General features: G+C 41.1%; 1 protein-coding gene across 1 annotated transcript; it reads left to right on the forward strand.

Moving 5' to 3' along the window:
• Window positions 1–622: 622 nt before the first annotated feature.
• Window positions 623–5,206, forward strand: NR0B1 (nuclear receptor subfamily 0 group B member 1). Its single transcript, XM_036271816.1, has 2 exons — window positions 623–1,598; window positions 4,962–5,206. The coding sequence occupies exons 1-2, from the start codon at window positions 623–625 to the stop codon at window positions 5,204–5,206; spliced, it is 1,221 nt and encodes a 406-aa protein (XP_036127709.1).
• The last annotated feature ends 14,178 nt before the right edge of the window (window positions 5,207–19,384 follow it).

Here is a 19,384-nt window from a genome sequence, read left to right on the forward strand (position 1 = left end):
GGCAAATCCCCTGGGGACCTCGTTAAAATGCAGATTCAGAGTCAGAGGTCTGGTTGGGGCCTGAGATTGAGCATTTTTACAAAGTTCCTATATGAGACTGATGCTGCTGGTCCATGGTCTACATTTTTCAAGGTACCTGAAAATGAGACCTCCCTATCCATATACAAAATATAAGACATATAAAGTTTGATCATTCGATAAAAGTTTGCAAAGATAGCATAGAAATATTTTTTTTTTCTCCATGTAGGCACCCTTACTCTCCCAATAAAGGGAGCAAATCAGATGCCATAAATCAATGGAAAGAGTTGGAACAGTGCCCCATATACCTGTTTCCTGCGCTCCGCTCTGGTATTCCAGAGACAGGGGAGGGTGTAATGAGAGGAAAATGAGAAATGTCCAGGAGTTATCATTCATCCATTCCTCTTCCATTTCCAGCCTTTAAGGAGCTTCTGCCCCTTTTGAATCGCCAAAGTCAAGGCCAAACACAGGAGAGTGCAGCACCGCGCCCCCCTCCACGCCCTTGTCCAGGCGGAGACCGCCGACGCGCGTGCGTGCGCGCTCAGTATAAATAGATCCCAGGCGGCAGCCACTGGACAGAGCTGCGCTGCAGGCACCCTGGGCCATGGCGGGTGAGCACCACCAGTGGCCGGGCAGCATCCTCTACAACATGCTCATGAGCGCCAAGCAAACGCACGAGGCTTCAGAAGCACCGGAGGCGCCCAGGACACGGCCCGGGCCCGGGGGCGCGTGCTGGGGCTGCTCCTGTGGCGCGGAGCTCCCGCCGAGTAGAGAAGGGCTGCCGGGTAGGCGGGCAGTGCCGGTCTTGTACCGCTGCTGCTTTTGCGGTGAAGACCACCCACGGCAAGGCAGCATCCTCTACCATATGCTCACAAGCGCAAAACAAGTGCAAGAGAACCCCGAGGCTCTGAGGGGAGCGTGCTGGGGCTGCTCCTGCGGCGCGGAGCCCCCGGTGGGCAGAGAGATACTGCCGGGAGTGAGGGCCATGGCGCTCCTGTATCGTTGCTGCTTTTGCGGTGAAGACCACCCCCGGCAGGGCAGCGTCTTCTGCAACATGCCCACGAGCGCAAAACAAACGCACGCGGTTCTGCCAGGAGCGCTGCCGGGGGCCCCCTGGTGGAACCCCTCCTGTGGCTCACAGCAGCGGGTGGCCCTCAAGAGTCCAAAAGCGGTCTCTGAGGCAGCCTCAGCGGGCCTGTTGAAGACGATGCGCTTCGTCAAATACTTACCCTGTTTCCAGGTTCTACCCCTGGACCAGCAGCTGGTGCTGGTGCGCAGCGGCTGGGCGCCGCTGCTCATGCTTGAGCTGGCCCAGGACCGCGTGAACTTCGAGACCGTGGAGACCTCGGAGCCCAGTTGGCTGCAGAGTATCCTCACCACCAGGCGGCGGGAGACCGCGGACGACGGGCCACTGCCTTTTCCTATGCTGCAGCAACACTTGGTACCGCCGACAGAGGCCCAGCATTTGCCCTCAGCCACCGAGGTCCAAGCTATTAAGAGCTTTCTTGCCAAGTGCTGGAGCCTGGGCATCAGTACCAAGGAGTACGCCTACCTCAAGGGGATCGTGCTCTTTACCCCGGGTAAGAGCGCCGGCCTGGGGCTCTGGTTTTTTTCTGCTCAGTAGACCATTGGGCAGTGCCTACCAGAATGCAGGCACTGAAGAGCTTTCAGTGGACAGGGGAGTGTCCGGGGGAAAAGTGAAGAAGGGCGACTAACTCAGCACAGTTGGGGGAGCTCCAGAAACCACTCCTTGTGGGTGGGCTGCTGCCAGAAACTCAGCCTAGAGGAGGAGGATATTTTGTTGAGGTTTGTACTTACCTCTTTACAACTTTCTGTTACTACACAAAAGTTTGTGCCTTCAAGGAACATGAGTATCCCTTCTTCTTTAGTCTTTTCAATCCAGTAGCATAGCTTTAAAAAAGTTTGTTTACTGCAAATTCTGCAATATCTCTTTCTGAAACCCAGTTCTGAAATTTACTAGAACCTTTTTGTTGGAGAAACTCTATTAAGGCTGGGAAGAAAGGGAAATAATTTATTAAAAACCCATTGAGAGACCACCCCCTGTCAGGGAGGACATTGGACTTAGTGTACCATAGCTCTGTCTCTGAATGGTCATTTTTATGGTCTTAAGCCGATGGACTATCTCATCCTCCAAGTGTCTGTGAGTATCAGGCTAGCAATGGGGCAGGAAAATGACACAGTAAGGACTGTGAGCAGGAACACTGCATATTAGAGCTTGAAAAGACCTTAGAGACCTCTTAATCAAGTTGCTCTGCCCTCTACCCCATTTGTAGATTAGGTAGCCTGGTCCCAAGGGATCTTACTGCAAAATAATGGCCAGTGAGTTGTGAAGTGTGGGCCTCCTGTGTCCTGGGCCCAATGTCTGTTGGGTGCTGGACATTCTCCTACCCACAGTGCAACCAAATCATGGGAGAACATATTCCTGGACAGCCTAACACCCAAACAAGTATGTTCTACTACTAAAGTCATCTTCAATCATAATCCATCCAAAGAGCCACAGTGGGGAGGAAGTTGCAGCTTGAGTTGGAATAGTTTTCATAATATCTTTTCCTAACACCAGGAATCTCAGGATATGCCTTTACATATTGCCTAGCAGTTTTGAAGGGAAATAGAACAGTATTCAGTGGGAAAATAATTCATTTAGAACTCGATTTTCAGTACCTAGAGACCTCAGCTCATCCCAGTGATCACTGTAGGTCACCTTCTGCTTACATCATTGTGTTCCAAACTTGCCTGTACATTGGAAACATTTGGGAGGGGAGTTGGAGGAGAGCTTGTTTAAAATCTCCTTAGGCCCCTCCCCTAGAGATTCTGATTTGGTAGCTCTGGTCCAGGGTAAGCAAATCTCCATTCATCCAAGTGCCCCAGCTGGCTCTTAAGATCACTGGGAAATAGTTTTCTTACTCCTTCAGCCTGTGTTATTAAACATCTACCATGTGCTTTGTTCTGTTGGAATACAAGGTGAAACAGGGGCTCAGTTTCCAGAAGTTTACATTCCACTAGTTTCCTTCTTTTTTTCCAACCTGTTTTGCACACTTTTCACACACACACACACACACACACACACACACTCACATACACACACAATCTCTTTTATTCTTGCTCTGCTTCTCAGAATCATCCCAATATAAGCTGAGTGTGTTTAAAACACAAATGCACCTGTCTTGGGGGTAGGGGTGGGGAGTAAAGCCTGTTAAGTGTGTCTTTTCTTTGTTGTTTATCCTTTTGTATCCCCTGATCTTTATGTCTAAACTTTTTTTTTTTTTATTGTGGAGTCCATCTAGCCACCTGTTTTCCCCTATCCCTCTGAATTTACTTTGAAGGCAAGTCTTTTTTTTGGGGGGAAGGGGGGGACAGGAACACTTTGTGAGGAGGGGTGAGGAGGAAATGGAAGGGTGTGATATGAAAGCTGAGAAAAGTGATGTGGATGGAGTTCACAAGATTAAGTTTTAATGATCCATGAATCTAGACCTGGAGGAGCTTCAGATTTCTGTGGAGTTTCATGCAAGCTTCTTTTTACTCTCATCAGTGGAATTCAAACCCAATAAAGTTGGGTCTCAAGTCTGGATAATGAGCTGTAGGTGGTAGAGGATGTTAATGTGTGGACCGGGGTGATCACAATTGGAATATGGATTAGAGATGCTTCTGTTTTCATTTTATTTATCAAATTTGGTGTTTGTCTATAATAGGAATGACTCATGTATTGCCATTATTATTTTTTTAAAGGACACTGACTGGTTCTTCTACTCTATGATAATTAGCATGGTGCTTTTAAAATACTTTTCCGCCCAATAAATTCCATAAGATACTTTTCTGTTGGATTTTGTAGAAAAAGAGAAGGAAAATTAATGCAATCATCATTGACATCATTCAAACAGAACGGTAAACTGGTAATTACTTAAATACAAGTTAAAGAACTTTACAGTAATAGTAATATCACGGAGGATCAAAGGACCTTAAAAAGCAGCCTCTTCTTAACACCTTCTTAAATTTACAGGCACTTCATCTTTTCTGCATTGTATTTCACTCAGTTTTACTTGGGTCTCACATTGGACTACAAGAAAGTCATGTGTTTTCTATTTGAAAAGTTACTTTTGAACCATGTTGCAATCCATGATGTTTTCATGTTGACTTTTTAACCTTTTAATGGTTGTAAAACAATGCTTTGAAAGATCTCTTACTTTAAAGTAAAAACTTTTAAAGAACCTTTTAGAATGCTCATTAGAATCTCTCTCTCTCTTTCTCTCTCTCTCTCTATATATATTTTTTTACCTTCCCCGATACAGAAATTATGGTACAATGAGGTAAGTGGCCAGTGTTATCTCTTAAGTTATTATGGGACTCAAGACTAAAATCAGCCTGCAAGCAAATAATTAAAATAAGACTGTGAATCATAGTTTGTGGCTGTGAAGTTTACCACCATCGGCCGGATAATTATTATAATGTTGGAAAATTCAAGGGAGGATGATAAAATATTTGTCATCTAGCAAAACTTCTTGTCATTATACAATGGCTTGTTTCCCACAGGGAAATGGTAAAAGTGCTCACTTCTTGAAATAATTTTACTTTCTTCATATTTTCACAGTGAACAGGAGCAATAATTCATTAAACTATATTCTACTGTCATATTGAATCAAGTGTGCATTTGTTGGCTCAGGGCCAGCAGTTTTTAAGTGTGAGAATAAAAACATAGTAGATAATAAATAAGAATAATTATATGTTTCATTCCTAACAGCATTGCTTCTGAAAACTTAGAACTGGTTTGGCATTTATCTTTGCTCTAGAAAGCCCTTTTCACCAGGAAGATGAGCTCTTCTTTAATTTGGAAAGGGGAAGAAATGGATATATTTTAAAAGCTAGCAAAGGACTCTGTGAATGAGCTGTTGATAACAAAGAGGTCTTTTTCACATTTTATCTTCCAGACCTGCCAGGCCTGCGGTGTGTGAAGTACATTCAGGGACTTCAGTGGGGAACACAGCAAATCCTCGGTGAACATACCAGGATGACCCACAGGGGATACCATACCAGAGTCGCTGAACTGAATAGTATCCTTTTCCAGCTTAGATTCATCAGTGCCAATGCCGTTGCTGAACTGTTCTTCAGGTCCATCATTGGCACAGTCAGCATGGATGATATGATGTTGGAAATGCTCTGTACAAACTTATAAAGGAATCTTTGGGCCACACAAGTGTAGTTTACCATGAAGAAAAGATAAGGAGCTGTGGGCAGGAGATTGTGAAATAGCATAAAATAAAATTTCTTATTATTTTTACATGCATGGTATTTTTGTATTCAGTCAAAGAAAAACTTTAGTTGTAGACAATTAGAAAATCCTCTGTTTCATACTGGTTCATTGTGAAGGAAAACATTTGCAATATGTACTATATCTCTGTACATCTTTAAGGAAAGAGCAGGGCACTACACTAATATGCTACTTTCACAAGTTTAGTGACTCTCCACTGAACCTGTAAAATCAAACTTGTAATATTAAGTTTTAATAAATGTTAAAATATTAACCATTAACTTGATTGCAAAAGGTTTTGTCAGGATTTAAGACAAAAAATATTTTAAAACCTAGCCAACATAAACAAAAACTGTTATTTTTGTAGATGACATTATGGCATTTAATATTATGACATGCCAGTATTAATGAGGGTAAATTTGTCTCTGCCTTCATTCCCATTTTCATCAGCTATAAGGAAGACTGTCTTTGTACCAAGTCAAGTGGTGGTCTATAATCATAAAGACACCTGAAAGTGAAGTAGGGGTTTTTCAGAGTTTTAGTTTGGGATTTTTCTGTAAATAGTAAATAAAGTTTAATAAGAGACTTACATTCTATAGTTTTAGAAAACTCAACATCATTATAGAGCCCCAATTATACCTCACCTTTTAGATACATTATGTATGTAATTGTCACATTGAACAAGCATGCCATGAAATCATAAACTGACTTTATTGTTGGCTCCTGCTGTCCCATTAAGTGTCATCTGTAGAACTAGTTCTTCCTTGTCTCTGGATACAATTTAGGGCACTAAATGCTTATTCACTTATAGGTAATAAATTGCCCATTAGTGATGAATACATCTAAACCCATTGTAAGGAGTCTTCAACTTTCTTTTGTGCAGACCCGTTTGGTAATCTGGTGAATCCTATGGACATCTTAGAATCAGGCTCCCAGAGTAATGTAGCAAATAAAATACCTAGGATTGCAAAGGTAATATGTCAAAACATATTAAAAATGTTAAATTTAAAAAATATTTTAAAATGTGGTATAATATATGTGCTTCTTCATCAACACATTAAATATCAAACTAGCTGGTGGAAGATGTACTAACTACCTTAATATCAAAGCAATGATCAATATAATTGAAATTTAAAAATAATGTACAACATGAATAATGTGGTAAGAAAATATCTGAGATTTTCATTGGTTAATGAAAATTGGGTACTGTGTTGGGTAACCCCAAGATCACTACCCCATTCAGAGATTTGCTAGAAGGTTTCATGGGACTCAGCATATAGTTGTGTTCAGGTCTAAGACTTGTTACAAAGATGTGTAAGGATATATGGCTGGATTCCAAGGCAGGGTCTGGAGGAATCCACAGGCAGGCTTCCTTTAGGAGTCACACAGAGCACACCCTTCCCAGTAATAAAAATTCAGCAACATGTGTTTGAAATTCCTACCTAGTGAAGCCCTTTGAGATTCAGAGTTTAGGGTTTTATTGAAGACCAGTCCCATAGGTACTCTCTACCTAGCATGTACCAAAATTTCAAACATACAGAAATAAAACAGGTGTTCAGCATAATCCCCATTGTTTGCACAAACAATCTAGGCAGTGACTGACCCTTATATAAGTTAGGGAAGGGTGGGAACGCTCTCCAAATAGAAGCTCCCAGAAGTCAGCCAAGGGTCAACCTCAAAAGCAGGCCATTCTAAGGATAGCAGTTTCAGTCTTGCTATGTTAACTTGTCTGTGCAATCCGTTCCTTTGGCCCTTGGCTGAGGTGCCTTGACGGAATTAATATCAGTGATACCCCACACAGCAGAGTGAATCCAACCTGCAGTATTGCTCTCTGTATGGGTCATGGGCTGAGCCAGCTAAACACATCCCACTACACATAAAGGTCTGTCTTGGAAAGCCTGGTGGCTTCCTCCATAAGTTTCTCTATTAACCTGACCAGAGACATCAATTCAGGCTCAGCACAGCTCTGGCAATGTCACAAAGGTTAGGGCACACACTCAAGCAGTGCAGTCCCTGAGGGCACATGAGGACACACGAGGGCATATGTGTCACCTAGAAATAAAGAGTTTACTCTTAGCCCTGGCCGGTTTGACTCAGTGGTTAGAGTGTCGTCCCACAGACCAAAGAGGCCTGGGTTCAGTTCCTGCTGAAGGCACATACCTCGGTTGCAGTTTGTCCCCGGCCCCGGTTGGGGTCATGTGGGTGGCGGCCAGTCCATGTGTCTCTTTCACGTCAATGTTTCTCTCTCTCTTCCCCCTCTCTCCCTCCCGCTCTATCTGAAGATAAATGAAAAAAAAAAAAAAAAAAGGGAAGAGTTTACTCTTAATGATATCTTTCTTCCATCCTCCAAAAATCTATACTCCAAAGGACATGCATTGGTCAGGCAGTACAGGATACCAGGACCCTCAATGTGGCTCCCCATTGTGGCGCCTCCTGCCCCAGGGTTCTCAGATCAGTTGGAGTTATTCAGTTCAGTCCTTGCTTTCAGAGGCACCACCTGTGGCAGTCAGTTCCAAGCAGTTCTGTTGGCAACTCAAGTTCACCACCTGCCAAGTGTGCAAGGCATGTGGAGGTGTTTTGAGGGACTGTGCAGGAGTTGCCTCACCCCTACTGTTTCATAGTCACACTGTCATATGCCATCTGGGCTCAGCAGTCCTGAATCTAAATGCTCGTAGCAGCGTGCAAAGGCAGCACAAGTGTTTTTCTTCAGAAAGAGGAGAAAGCTTCCAGGAGCAGTTATGAAAACAAAGATCATTAATGTCCTATCCCTTTCCCAGTGACTTTCCAGATGTCAGGGTTTGTTGTTGTTGTTACAAAGTCAGTGTGTCCCATTCACTAATCCTAACTTTACAATTTTTCCTAATTGTTTCCTTTTTTTTGCCCAGATCTTTCGACTGGAAGGGTTGTGTGCAAGATGGACAAAAGCATTTTCACAGAATAACATTTTTATGCAACTTAACGAGAAAGACATCATATTCAGGAGAACTGGTCCTGGCAAGATCCTTATTTTTCCATTTTTTAAAAAATGGGTTTACATAACTTCTCCTCTCCCATGCTTCTTGTCCTGATCATTTATCCAGTGAGAAGCTTAGAGACAATCAATCTCTTTCTGGAGACAGCTGCCTTGAGTGATCCAATTGCCTTACTAAGGTGTGTGCAGCAGGAGAAAGGTGAAAGAAGTGGGGTTGGGCTGTCAATCCATTGTTGCAAACTGCAACTAATCTGGAAGGCAGGATACATGTCAACAGCAGTGAGACATCACCACCCTAGAGATGAACAAAGGGGGCACATTCTCCCAACTTGCTGCTTTCAATAGGAATACGAGTTAGGACTGCAATCAGGCTCTGCATCAGAACTATAGTGCCCATCCACAGCTCCATTTCACATGGTCCTTTTCAAGAACAAGCTCTTACCCTAGGGCAGGGGTAGAGAAACTTTATTCTGTCCAGGGCCATTTGGATATTTATAACATCATTCAAGGGCCATACAAAATTATCAACTTAAAAATTAGCCTGCTCTATTTGGTCAAACATTTAATTAACTTACCCCTAACGTGACAGCTGGAACTTCTCTTTGGTGAGGCGTGTGATGTTAGCTGGTATTGATGCTGCTGCTACTCGCAACTGCTTTTCCAGGTTTGCATTGGGTCAGTCTGGAGCACAGTTGGCTCTTTGCAATGGTAAGTTATGAAAAGAACTGCTCGCAGTAGTAAGTTGTTCTGAACACAGATGCATATTTCAATGCATGTGTCCTCAAAGTGGGAAATTCATCATTGCTTATGTAATGTTTATAGAACTCAAGCGGTGGGAGGTTGTACCTAGCTTTCAGCCCATCATCGCTTTGGAGCTGAATGATTTTGTGTTGCAGGTTATCAGGCATGTCAGCTGGTTCCACATTGAACAGTGTGGCAAAGATGTTCAGTTCTATTTGTTTACTTTTCATGTCCTTGAATCTTTCCTTAAATGTCTCAGTTAGTTTCGCACATTCACCAGCATATTCCAGTGTCCTGGACGCTTTTGTCCTTCCAGTGTGGGGAAACACACTGTGTTACTCCTTTTGAATTGCACTTTCACAGCCTTAATTTAGCTTCAAATGATTTTACGTTTGAAATCAGGGATCTGAGAAGCTGGTTGGGGCCCTGCAGCTTGATGTTCAGCTCTGAGAGGTACTTGGTAATGTCCACTATGAACACTAAATCACACAGCCACTTGCTATCCTTGAGTTCCCTCACAGGTTTTCCCTTCATCTCCATGAACTGCTTGACTTCATCCTGCAGTTTGTAAGACATCATGAGCATGTTCCCATGACTCAGCCACTGCACTTTACAGTGATAAACAAGATCACCATACTCAGAGTCAAGATGATTCAGTGACTCCTTAAACTGGCAGCTGGCAGACCCTCTCCTTTTGACCAAATTTATGCATGACACTACTGTTGACATATTATTGAGCCACAACTGTGCACAGAGACTTTCATGGTGTATTATGCAGTGGCATATAATTGAATCACTTGGATCAAAGCAGAAATGATCCAGCTCTTTCTTGACAAATGCAATGAACCATTTTTGCGAGCCAACCATGGCTGGAGCTCCATCTGTAGTAAGGCCACTTGACTTTACAAATGTTAGCTCTAGTGTTTTCATTGATAAAACAAGTCTTTCAAACAAATCCTCACCTCTTGTAGTGCCATGCATGGCTTCCAGTGACAGCAGTTCCTCTCTCGTGTCAAACTCTGCAGTTATCCCACAAACGGAAACAGCCAGTTGGGCAGTATATGTTATGTCCATTGTCTCGTCACAAGCCAGAGAGAAAAATTAGAAATCTCCTGCAGAATCCTTCAGTATTTCTTCAATATCTTGTGCTAAGTCAGTAATCTGATCTGAGACGGTTCTCTGAGACACACTAACACTCTGAAACAGTTTTAATTTGTCTGGTGCTAACAACTCCGCAGCAGCCACCATGCACTCGTTCACCAACGCTCCCTCTTCATGAGGCCTCAGCTTCTTTGCAGTTGGCTCGCTCACTGCATAACTCATCTGAGTAACGTTGTCTCTGTCACAGCGAAGCTTAGTGATAGTGGCTTGTTGTGATTCCAAACTCTGCTGAAAAGCATTCATTTTACCTAGATACACTTGGCCTCCCAATTCATTGAGGTTAGCATGTTTTGAGCTGTAATTATGGTCCAGATGGGCTTTTCTCATTACTGCTAATGCATCACCACAAACTAGGCACCCGGGTTGGCCTTTGACTTCAACAAAACAACAATCATTTGTCCATTTCTCTTGGAAAAATCAATACTCTATATCAATTTTTCTTTGTAGCTGCCATTTGTAGGATGTCACACCACTTAAGTTTTATTTATTTATTTAAAATTAATATGTTTTTATTCATTTTTTCAGAGAAAGAGGAAGGGAGAGAAAGATAGAAACATCGATGTGAGGGAGAAACATTGATTTGCTGTCTCCTGCATGCCCCTCACTGGGGATGGAGTGCGAAACTCGGGCGTGTGCCCTAACTGGCAATCAAACCGGGACCTCTCAGTCCATGGGATGACGCTCAATCCACTGAACCACAACAGCTGGGCAGACATCACCTAAGTTTTAATAACTATCCAGTGTGTGTGTCACCAACGACGTGATTATTTGCTTTGATCGCTGTTCTAATCCTGCATCTTGAATTTGGAACATATCCAACCTTGGGATCATCAATTCTGAGGTATTTTCTGTGTACTGTAGTTTTCTTAATCTTCATGTGAGACTCATTTTTATGAGGATTGTTGATTGTGGATGTGTGGATAAAGGTTGGATTGGAGTTATGGTCTGTGACGACAAAGAAATTGGCACTGTCATCAATCATTGGGGGCAAGGTCATCAACGTTTTGAGGAATCATCTCATTTCATCTCATCAACACCGGATCGCAGTAGTTTCACCACAGTGTGTTAACACTTTTGCAACGTGTACACTCCTAGCCTGCATGGCACTGACTGTCCTCTGAGTCACCGCTATAAGGCAGATGGGCCACAGGCTGCTGAGGAGAAGCATACGTGTCTGTCCTGTCACGTACTCATATGTGACCTGTCTATCCCATAATGGATGTTCCTTGCTTGTCCCTCAAAATTTACATTATCATTATTCACTTAATATAAATTTATGTTGCTATGGAAAAAGCTCCTAGATTTATTGAATTTTGAGTCCTGCCTGTGGTTGCCTTGGCAGAGCCAGACCAAATGATTTCACATGCTTTACACAGACCGCAGGCTGGACCTTCCCCACCACTGCCCTAGGGTATCTGCAACTGATTCAGCTGGGCCAGCCAGCATCCAAATGTTTCAGAGCTAGGATCCCGCAGAAGGGTATCATAAATTTCCCACAGTCCCAGAGTCTTTAGTCCTGTTCATTGAGCCATTGCCTGCTTTCAGGTCAGCACAGCTCCTCAGCTGCTGACACTGAAATAGCACATAGCCGGCAATATTAGGTTTCAGCACGGAGTCAGGTCCAGACAATTGTGAATTCAGTAGACCCAAAATGCCAGCAGCTCTTCCTCAGCAGCAGCAAAGCTGAGACACTGCAGGGCCAGACACTGGTGTTGCAAGTCCAAGTGACAAGAAAGCCTTGCCCAAGTACTTTTCACCTTGTCAGTCTTAGGGTCCAAATTGACCCATGCAAAAATATACTCATCAGGCCAGAAAATCACCAGCTCTTCAGAGTTAGAAATCTGATTTTACAAGAGCTCATTAGCAAAATAAAAACTACTTACTAAAATTTCCAAAGTGTATATTCATCTGGAGGTCAGCTGCCTTTCTCCAGTAACTCTAATAGGCAAAATCAGCAAAACATTATCAGTTACAAAAACTTGTGTCCAATACTGAGAGTTTAAATTTCAATCCACATACCTGTAACAAAACAAGCCCCACTAACATGTGTTATTTTTTTCTTTGTAGTTTTCTCTAGTTGAGATGACCTGTCTACCAATGTACAAAATTAAAAGCATATTAACATTTTACATTCATTTTTATCATATATCCAGATGCAATAGTCAGAAAACTCAAAGCTGTGATTTAAAATTCCTTTTTTCTCCTCACTACAAGTTTACTCAAAATCCTAGCACTAAAGTCACCATTTATAGGGTTCACATGGCAACTGCCAGTAGAAGCCAGCTAGAGTGTGACAGGCAAGAGAGGGAAGCTGCAGTCACAGTGAGCCTGAAGAAATGACTGGACTGTTTTTTTCTCTTTCTTTTCCCCTCTGGTTTATCTAAAGCATTGCAGCAGCCCTGGGAACAGATATAAACATTTTCCCTCCCACTTAGAAGAGAAAGTGACTACAAACTAATTTTTGTGTTCAGACTCTTTCTCCCCTACCCAGAGACAGGAGATAGAAAGAAAAATAAATAAAGTCATCACCTTGACCGTGGCTATTTTCTCTCACTCTATCCTGAATGTCCCAAAGCAGCTCGGGATTCAGTGAGCTGAATCTCCTAGGGGGTGGATATGTAATTTTGACACTCCATAGTAACTTTTGCCTTTGATCACAGACAATAGATCAGTGGCTACTTCATACTATGGGTGACCCACACACATACCAGGGTTTTGTTATTTCCCTGCCCTTTGCTCTTTATCCCCACCCAAATAATGCTGTAGCTATATTTCAGTGACTTGGGGTCATTCTAGAAAATTCCACCATTGTGTTTGTGGTCCCTAAGTCCACCCCACATTCAAATATTTGCTAGAAGGTTTCACAGCACTTGCATGTAGTTGTAAACACAGTTAAGGTGATTTATAGTAATATAATAAAGATACATGGCCTGACCAGAAGGAGAAAAGGCACAGACAGAGTCTGGAGGAATCCATGAACAGGCTTCCTCCCATGAGGGGTCATTCAGGGTACATGACCCTCCTCAACAAAAATTAACAACATGTTTATAATATTTCTTCCCAGGGAAGCCTGTCAGAGATTTAGTGTCCAGGGTTTTGTTAAGGACTGTTCATATAAACTCGGTCCACCCAGGATGTACTAGAATTCCAGACTCCTTGCAGGAAAGCAGGTGCTCAGCATAAGCCGCATTGTTTGCACAGTGAACTACCCTTATCACTTAGTAAAGAATCAGATTACTCCTGAAATCATAGTTTCCAGATTTACCATGGGCCAATCTTGCTAGCAGGCTTTCCTAAGGATAGCACTCTCATCCTTGCTATGTTAACTCTTTCTTGCACAGATACTGCTAATACTACTATGTTGTGTTACATGCGTTCATCATTAAAGGAGAGGCTAAACTTTAGTTAGAGGTTAGTGAAAATAAATATGTAACTATTTTTTCCCATTCAAGTTTATTGAACCCCTGCTTTCTATGCACTGGCTCCTCAAAGAGAGGGTAAGTCTGCTGATTATTGATTCAGAATGGTGAAAGTTAATAGGTCATTTTTAAAAATTTAATTAATTTATTTATTTTTGTTATAGACGTTTCTCCTCTCCCCCCCACTGATTCCCCCTCCCCCTCCCTCCCCGCTCTGTCCCCAGCTTTGTTGTCCATGTCCATTGTTCATGCATACATGAATATAAGTTCTGTGGTTTGTCTCTCCCCCACCACCCCCTCTTCTGGGGATTGTCAGTCTGTACCCCACTTCCACATCTCTGGGACTACCCCATTCTTCAGACTGTTATGTTCATTATATTCCACAAATAAGTGAGATCATACGACACTTGTCTTTCTCTGTTTGGATTGTTTCTCTTAGGATGACACTTTCCAGGTCCCTTCATGTCATCTCAAAGGATAAGAGACCTTTCTTTCTTATAGCTGCATAGTACTCCATTGTGTATATGTACCACAGCTTTTTTATCCATTCATCTAATACATTGCTGGTGGGAATGCAGACTGGTGCAGCCACTATGGAAAACAATATGGTGTTACCTCCAAAAATTAAAAATTGAAGTTCCATTTTACCCAGTGATCCCACAATAGGGAATATACCCCAAGAAGCCTGAAACACCAATCAGAAAGAATATATGTACCCCCATGTTCATAGCAGCACTATTTACAATAGATTAGATATGGAAACAGCCCAAGTGTCCATCAGTAGACAAATGGATAAAGAAGCTTGGTACATATACACAATGAAGTACTATGCAGCTGTAGGAAAGAAAGATCTCTCATCCTTTGAGACTACATGGAGGGACATGCAAAGTATCATCCTAAGTGAAACAAGCCAAACAGTGAAAGATAAGTATCATATGATCTCACTTATTTGTGGAATATAATGAACATAACAGTCTGAGGAATGGAGTAATTCCAGAGACGTGGAAGTGGGGTACAGAGTGACCATCCCCAGAAGAGGAGTGGTGGGTGAGAGATAAACCACAGAACTTATGTGCATGTATGCATGAACAATGGACATGGACAAAAAAGCTGGAGACAGGGTGGGGAGGGAGGAGGAGGGGGTTTTTTTGGGGGGGAGGAGAAATATCTGTAACAAAAATAAATTAATAAATTTAAAAAATAAATAAATATAAGTAAAAAATAAATAAAATAAAATAAAAGAAGAATATTATAAACAAAACTAATCTTCACAGATATAAGCACCTTGGTGAAGTATATGCTCGAGCCCTAGAAATGTTTCCTGTGCTGAATGTGGACTTTCATCCATCACCTGATGAGAGAACACTTGGAGCTTTCTCATGATGATGATGCTGGCCAACCAACAGTTGCTATTTCTAAAGTTTTGCCATCTTAGTGTGCCCATAGCAGCATTTGTGAAATATTTAAATAGTTTCTTGTCCTTTGCCCTTATTATTTTATAAGAAAAGAAAAAAAAACCAATATGTAAAAGAAAGAAAAGAAGTTGAGGGTCATATTTAATACAATCAAGACAAAGATTGAAATATATCATCATTTATGCCAAGAAAAGGCCCTCATTGGACTTATATACTGATAATAAATTTGACTCTTTAGAAAAAGAACATTAGTGAGTACATATTAGTAACTAGATGTTCAAATAGAATTTTGTCACAAGTTTCTGCTGAGGCAAAAAGAAAACAAGATGCCAAGTGAGGTTTACTATCATGATTCAGGAACTATAAAGTTTACATGATTCTTTATCCCTTACCCACATCAAGTGTAGAAGTTGGGAAGAGGAGAGAAAAGTTTGAGAGAGCCGAGCCATTTTTGAGTTGAGGGCACCCCACAGGTGGAATGGCAAAGGTACTTCCCCTTTCAACTCAAGTCAACAGAAGGACTTGAGGGAGATGACTTGTAGGGCCAATCTGTTTCAACTGTAGTTTGGGGATCATCAAGGATTACTGTCTGACTCTCACCTGGAAATCTAAAGGGCAACAAACAGGCTGGGTTGGGCAGCTTACACTCTCAACGTTTGCCAAAGCAAAAAGTGAGCATTTCCTTCAAGCAGTGGGCGGGGGAGGACATGCATGCTGCCATTTTACAGGTTTATGTTACATCTCTTCAAAAGAGTTGCCTAGTGATGTGAAAAGACTTAGTAGAATGAGCTGGAAAGAGACATAGATATCTGAGGTCTGAAGGAGAAGGAAAACTAGAAGGAATACAGAAGTAGTTACACGAAAGAGGGATCTCAAGAGATCAGGGATAAGGGAAATATGGTGAGTTCTCCAAATAATCTGTTCAAGTACCCACAATAAGAAGATTTGATTCTAAACATCTGTATGGCCAGAGAAAACTATAAGCTCAGCATTGGCTAGGTGAGAACTCTTCTGCTGCCCTTACCTCTTCCTCTTTGATGACTTCCAATCCTGTGGGTATCTGCAAATATTAGTAAGATATGAAAGTAAAATGAGAACTATAAAGTCAGGTACAATATTAAAGTCCCTGCTGTCCCACTGCAGGCAGTTAACTTGGGAAAGTTTCAGACTGAGGGACAAAATGAGCTATTTGGGCTGTTTCCAGATCTTAGCTATTGTAAATAGTGCTGCTACAAACATGGGGGTACATGTATTCTTTCTGATTGCTGTTTCTGGTTTCTGGGGGTATATTCCTAGGAGTGGGATCACTGGGTCAAATGGAAGTTCAATTTTTAATTTTTGGGGGTAACACCATATTGTTTTCCATAGTGGCTGCACCAGTCTGCATTCCCACCAGCAGTGTACTAGAGTCACCTTTTCTCCACACCCTCACCAACACTTGTTTGATGATTTGTGGATGGTGACTATTCTGACAGGTGTGAGGTGATACCTCATTGTTGTTTTAATTTGCATCTCTCTGATGATTAGTGATGATGAGCGTTTCTTCATATGTCTCTTGGCCATTTGTATGTTCTTTTTGAAGAGGTGTCTATTTAGTTCCTCTGCCCATTTTTTAATTGGGTTCTTTGTCTTCCTTTTGTGGAATTGTATGAGCACTCTCTATATATTGGAAATTAACCCCTTACTGATATATCATTGGCAATTATGCTCTCCCATACAGTGGGTAGCCTTTCCGTTTTGATGATTGTATCTTTCGCTGTGCAGAAGCTTTTGAGTTTGATGTAGTCCCGTGTGTTCATTTTCTCCTTTGTTTCTATTGCCTTAGGTGATGTATCAGTGAAAATTCTGCTGCGTATGATGTCTGAAATTTTGTTGACTACAGTTTCTTCTAGGATTTTTATGGATTCACGAGTCACATTTAAGTCTTTTATCCATTTTGAGTTTATTCTTGTGTAGGGTGTCAGTTGATGGTCTAGGTTCATTTTTTTTTTTGCATGAGTCAATTATTCCAACACCATTTATTAAAGAGGCTGTTTTTACTCCACTGTATGCTCTAGCCACCTTTGTCAAATATTAATTGAGCATATTGTCTTGGGTCCATTTCTGGGTTCTCTATTCTCTTCCATTGATCTATCTGCCTGTTCTTGTGCCAGTACCAGGCTGTCTTGATTACAGTGGCTTTGTAGTATAACCTGAAATCTGGTAATGTGATCCCTACAACTTTGTTCTTCTTTTTCAAGATTGCTGTGGCTATTCGAGGTCTTTTTTGGTTCCATATGAACTTTTGAAGTATTTGTTCTAGTTCTGTGAAGTATGTTGTTGGTATTTTCATGGGGACTGCATTGTATCTATAGATTGGGTAGTATGGACATTTTAAATGATGTTAATTCTTCCAATCTATGAACAAGGTATGTGCTTCCACTTTTCTATATCTTCCTCTATTTATTTTTCAATGACTGTAGTTTTCTGAGAATAGGTCCTTTATTTCTTTGGTTAAGTTTATTCCTAGATATCTTTTTTTTTTTTTTTTTGCCACAATGATAAATGGGATTGTTTTCTTAGTTTCTCTTTCTGTGAGTTCATCATTGGTGTATAAGAATGCCATCAATTTATTGACGTTAATTTTGCATCCTGCTACTTTGCCAAATTCATTTATTAAGTCTACTAATTTTTGATGGAGTCTTTGGGGTTTTCTAAGTACAGTATCATGTCATCTGCAAATAATGACAGTTTCACTTACTCCTTTCCAATTTGGATCCCTTTTATTTTTTCTTCCTGTCTGATTGCTATGGCTAAGACTTCCAGTACTATGTTAAATGAGAGTGGCGAAAGTGGGCATCCTTGCCTTGTTCCTGTTCTTAAGGAAAATGCTTTTAGTTTTTGCCCATTGAGTATGATGTTGGCTGTAGGTGCTTCATATATGGCCTTTATTATGTCTAGATATGACCCCTTTATTCCCACATTGCTGAGCATTGTTATCAGAAATAGATGCTGGATTTTGTCGAAGGATTTATCAGCATCTATTGATATGATCATGTGGTTTTTATTTTTCATTTTGTTTATGTGATGTATCACATTTATTGATTTGCAAATATTGTACCAGCCTTGTATCCCTGGGATGAATCCCAGTTGGTCATGATGAATAATTTTTTGATGTATTGCTGGATCCGATTTGCTAGTATTTTGTTCAGGATTTTGGCGTCTATGTTCATCAGGGATATTGGCCTGTAGTTTTCTTTCTTTCTAATGTCTTTTTCTGGTTTTGGAATTAGAATTATGCTGGCTTCATAAAACGAGTTTGGAAGACTTCCTTCTTCTTGAATTTTTTGAAATAGCTTGAGGAGAATGGGTGTTAGTTCTTTGAATGTTGGGTAAAACTACTCTGTGAAGCTGTCCGGGCCTGGGCTTTTGTTTGCTGGGAGAGTCTTGATTACCTCTTCAATTTCCTTAGTTGTTACTGGTCTGTTCAAGTTTTCTATCTCTTCCTGGTCCAGTTTTGGGAGACTATGTGTTTCTAGAAATTTGTCTATTTTGGTTAGATTGTTGAATTTGTTGCCATATAATTGTTCATAGTAGTTGTTAATGATTTTCTGTATTTCTGTGGTATCAATTTTTACTTCTCCTCTTTCATTTCTGATTTTGTGTATTTGGGTTCTCTCTCTTTGTTTTTTCGTGAGTTTATCTAAGGGTCCATTAGTCTTGTTTACCTTTGCGAAAAACCAGCTCTTTGTTTCATTGATCCTTTGAATTGTTTTTTTTTTGTTTGTTTGTTTGTTTGTTTTTGGTCTCTATGTCATTTATTCCTTTTCTGATCTTTACTATTTCCTTCCTTCTACTTGCTGTGAGGTGTTCTTTTTGCTTGTTTTTTAGTTCTTTAAGTTGTGACGTTAGATATTCTATTGGAGATTTTTCTTGTTTCTTGAGGTAGGCCTGTAGTACTATGAACTTCCCTCTCAGAACTGCTTTCACTGCATCCCATAGGTTTTGTGTTGTTGTGTCTTCATTTTCATTGGGTTCCAGGAATTTTTAATTTCTTCCTTGATCTCCTTATTGAACCATTCGTTGTTTAATAACATGATATTTAGTCTCCATGTGTTCAAATGTCTTTGCATGTTCTTGTTGCAATTGATTTCTAGTTCTATTGTTGCAATTGATTTCATTGTGATCTGAGAAGATGCTTGATAAGATTTAAATCTTCTTGAACTTGTAGAGACTTAGTTTGTGTCCTAACATGTGGTCTATCTTTGAGAACATCCCATGTGCACTTGAGAAGAATGTGAATTCTGTAGTTTTGGGGTGTAATTCTCTAGACATATATTAAATCCATTTGGTCTAGTTCTTCATTTAGAGTCTCTGTTTCCTTGCTAATTGTTTGTCTAGAGGATTTATCCAGTGA

Source organism: Molossus molossus, unplaced genomic scaffold (assembly GCF_014108415.1).
Source record: "Molossus molossus isolate mMolMol1 unplaced genomic scaffold, mMolMol1.p scaffold_m16_p_2, whole genome shotgun sequence".
Classification (NCBI taxonomy): Eukaryota; Metazoa; Chordata; class Mammalia; order Chiroptera; family Molossidae; genus Molossus; species Molossus molossus.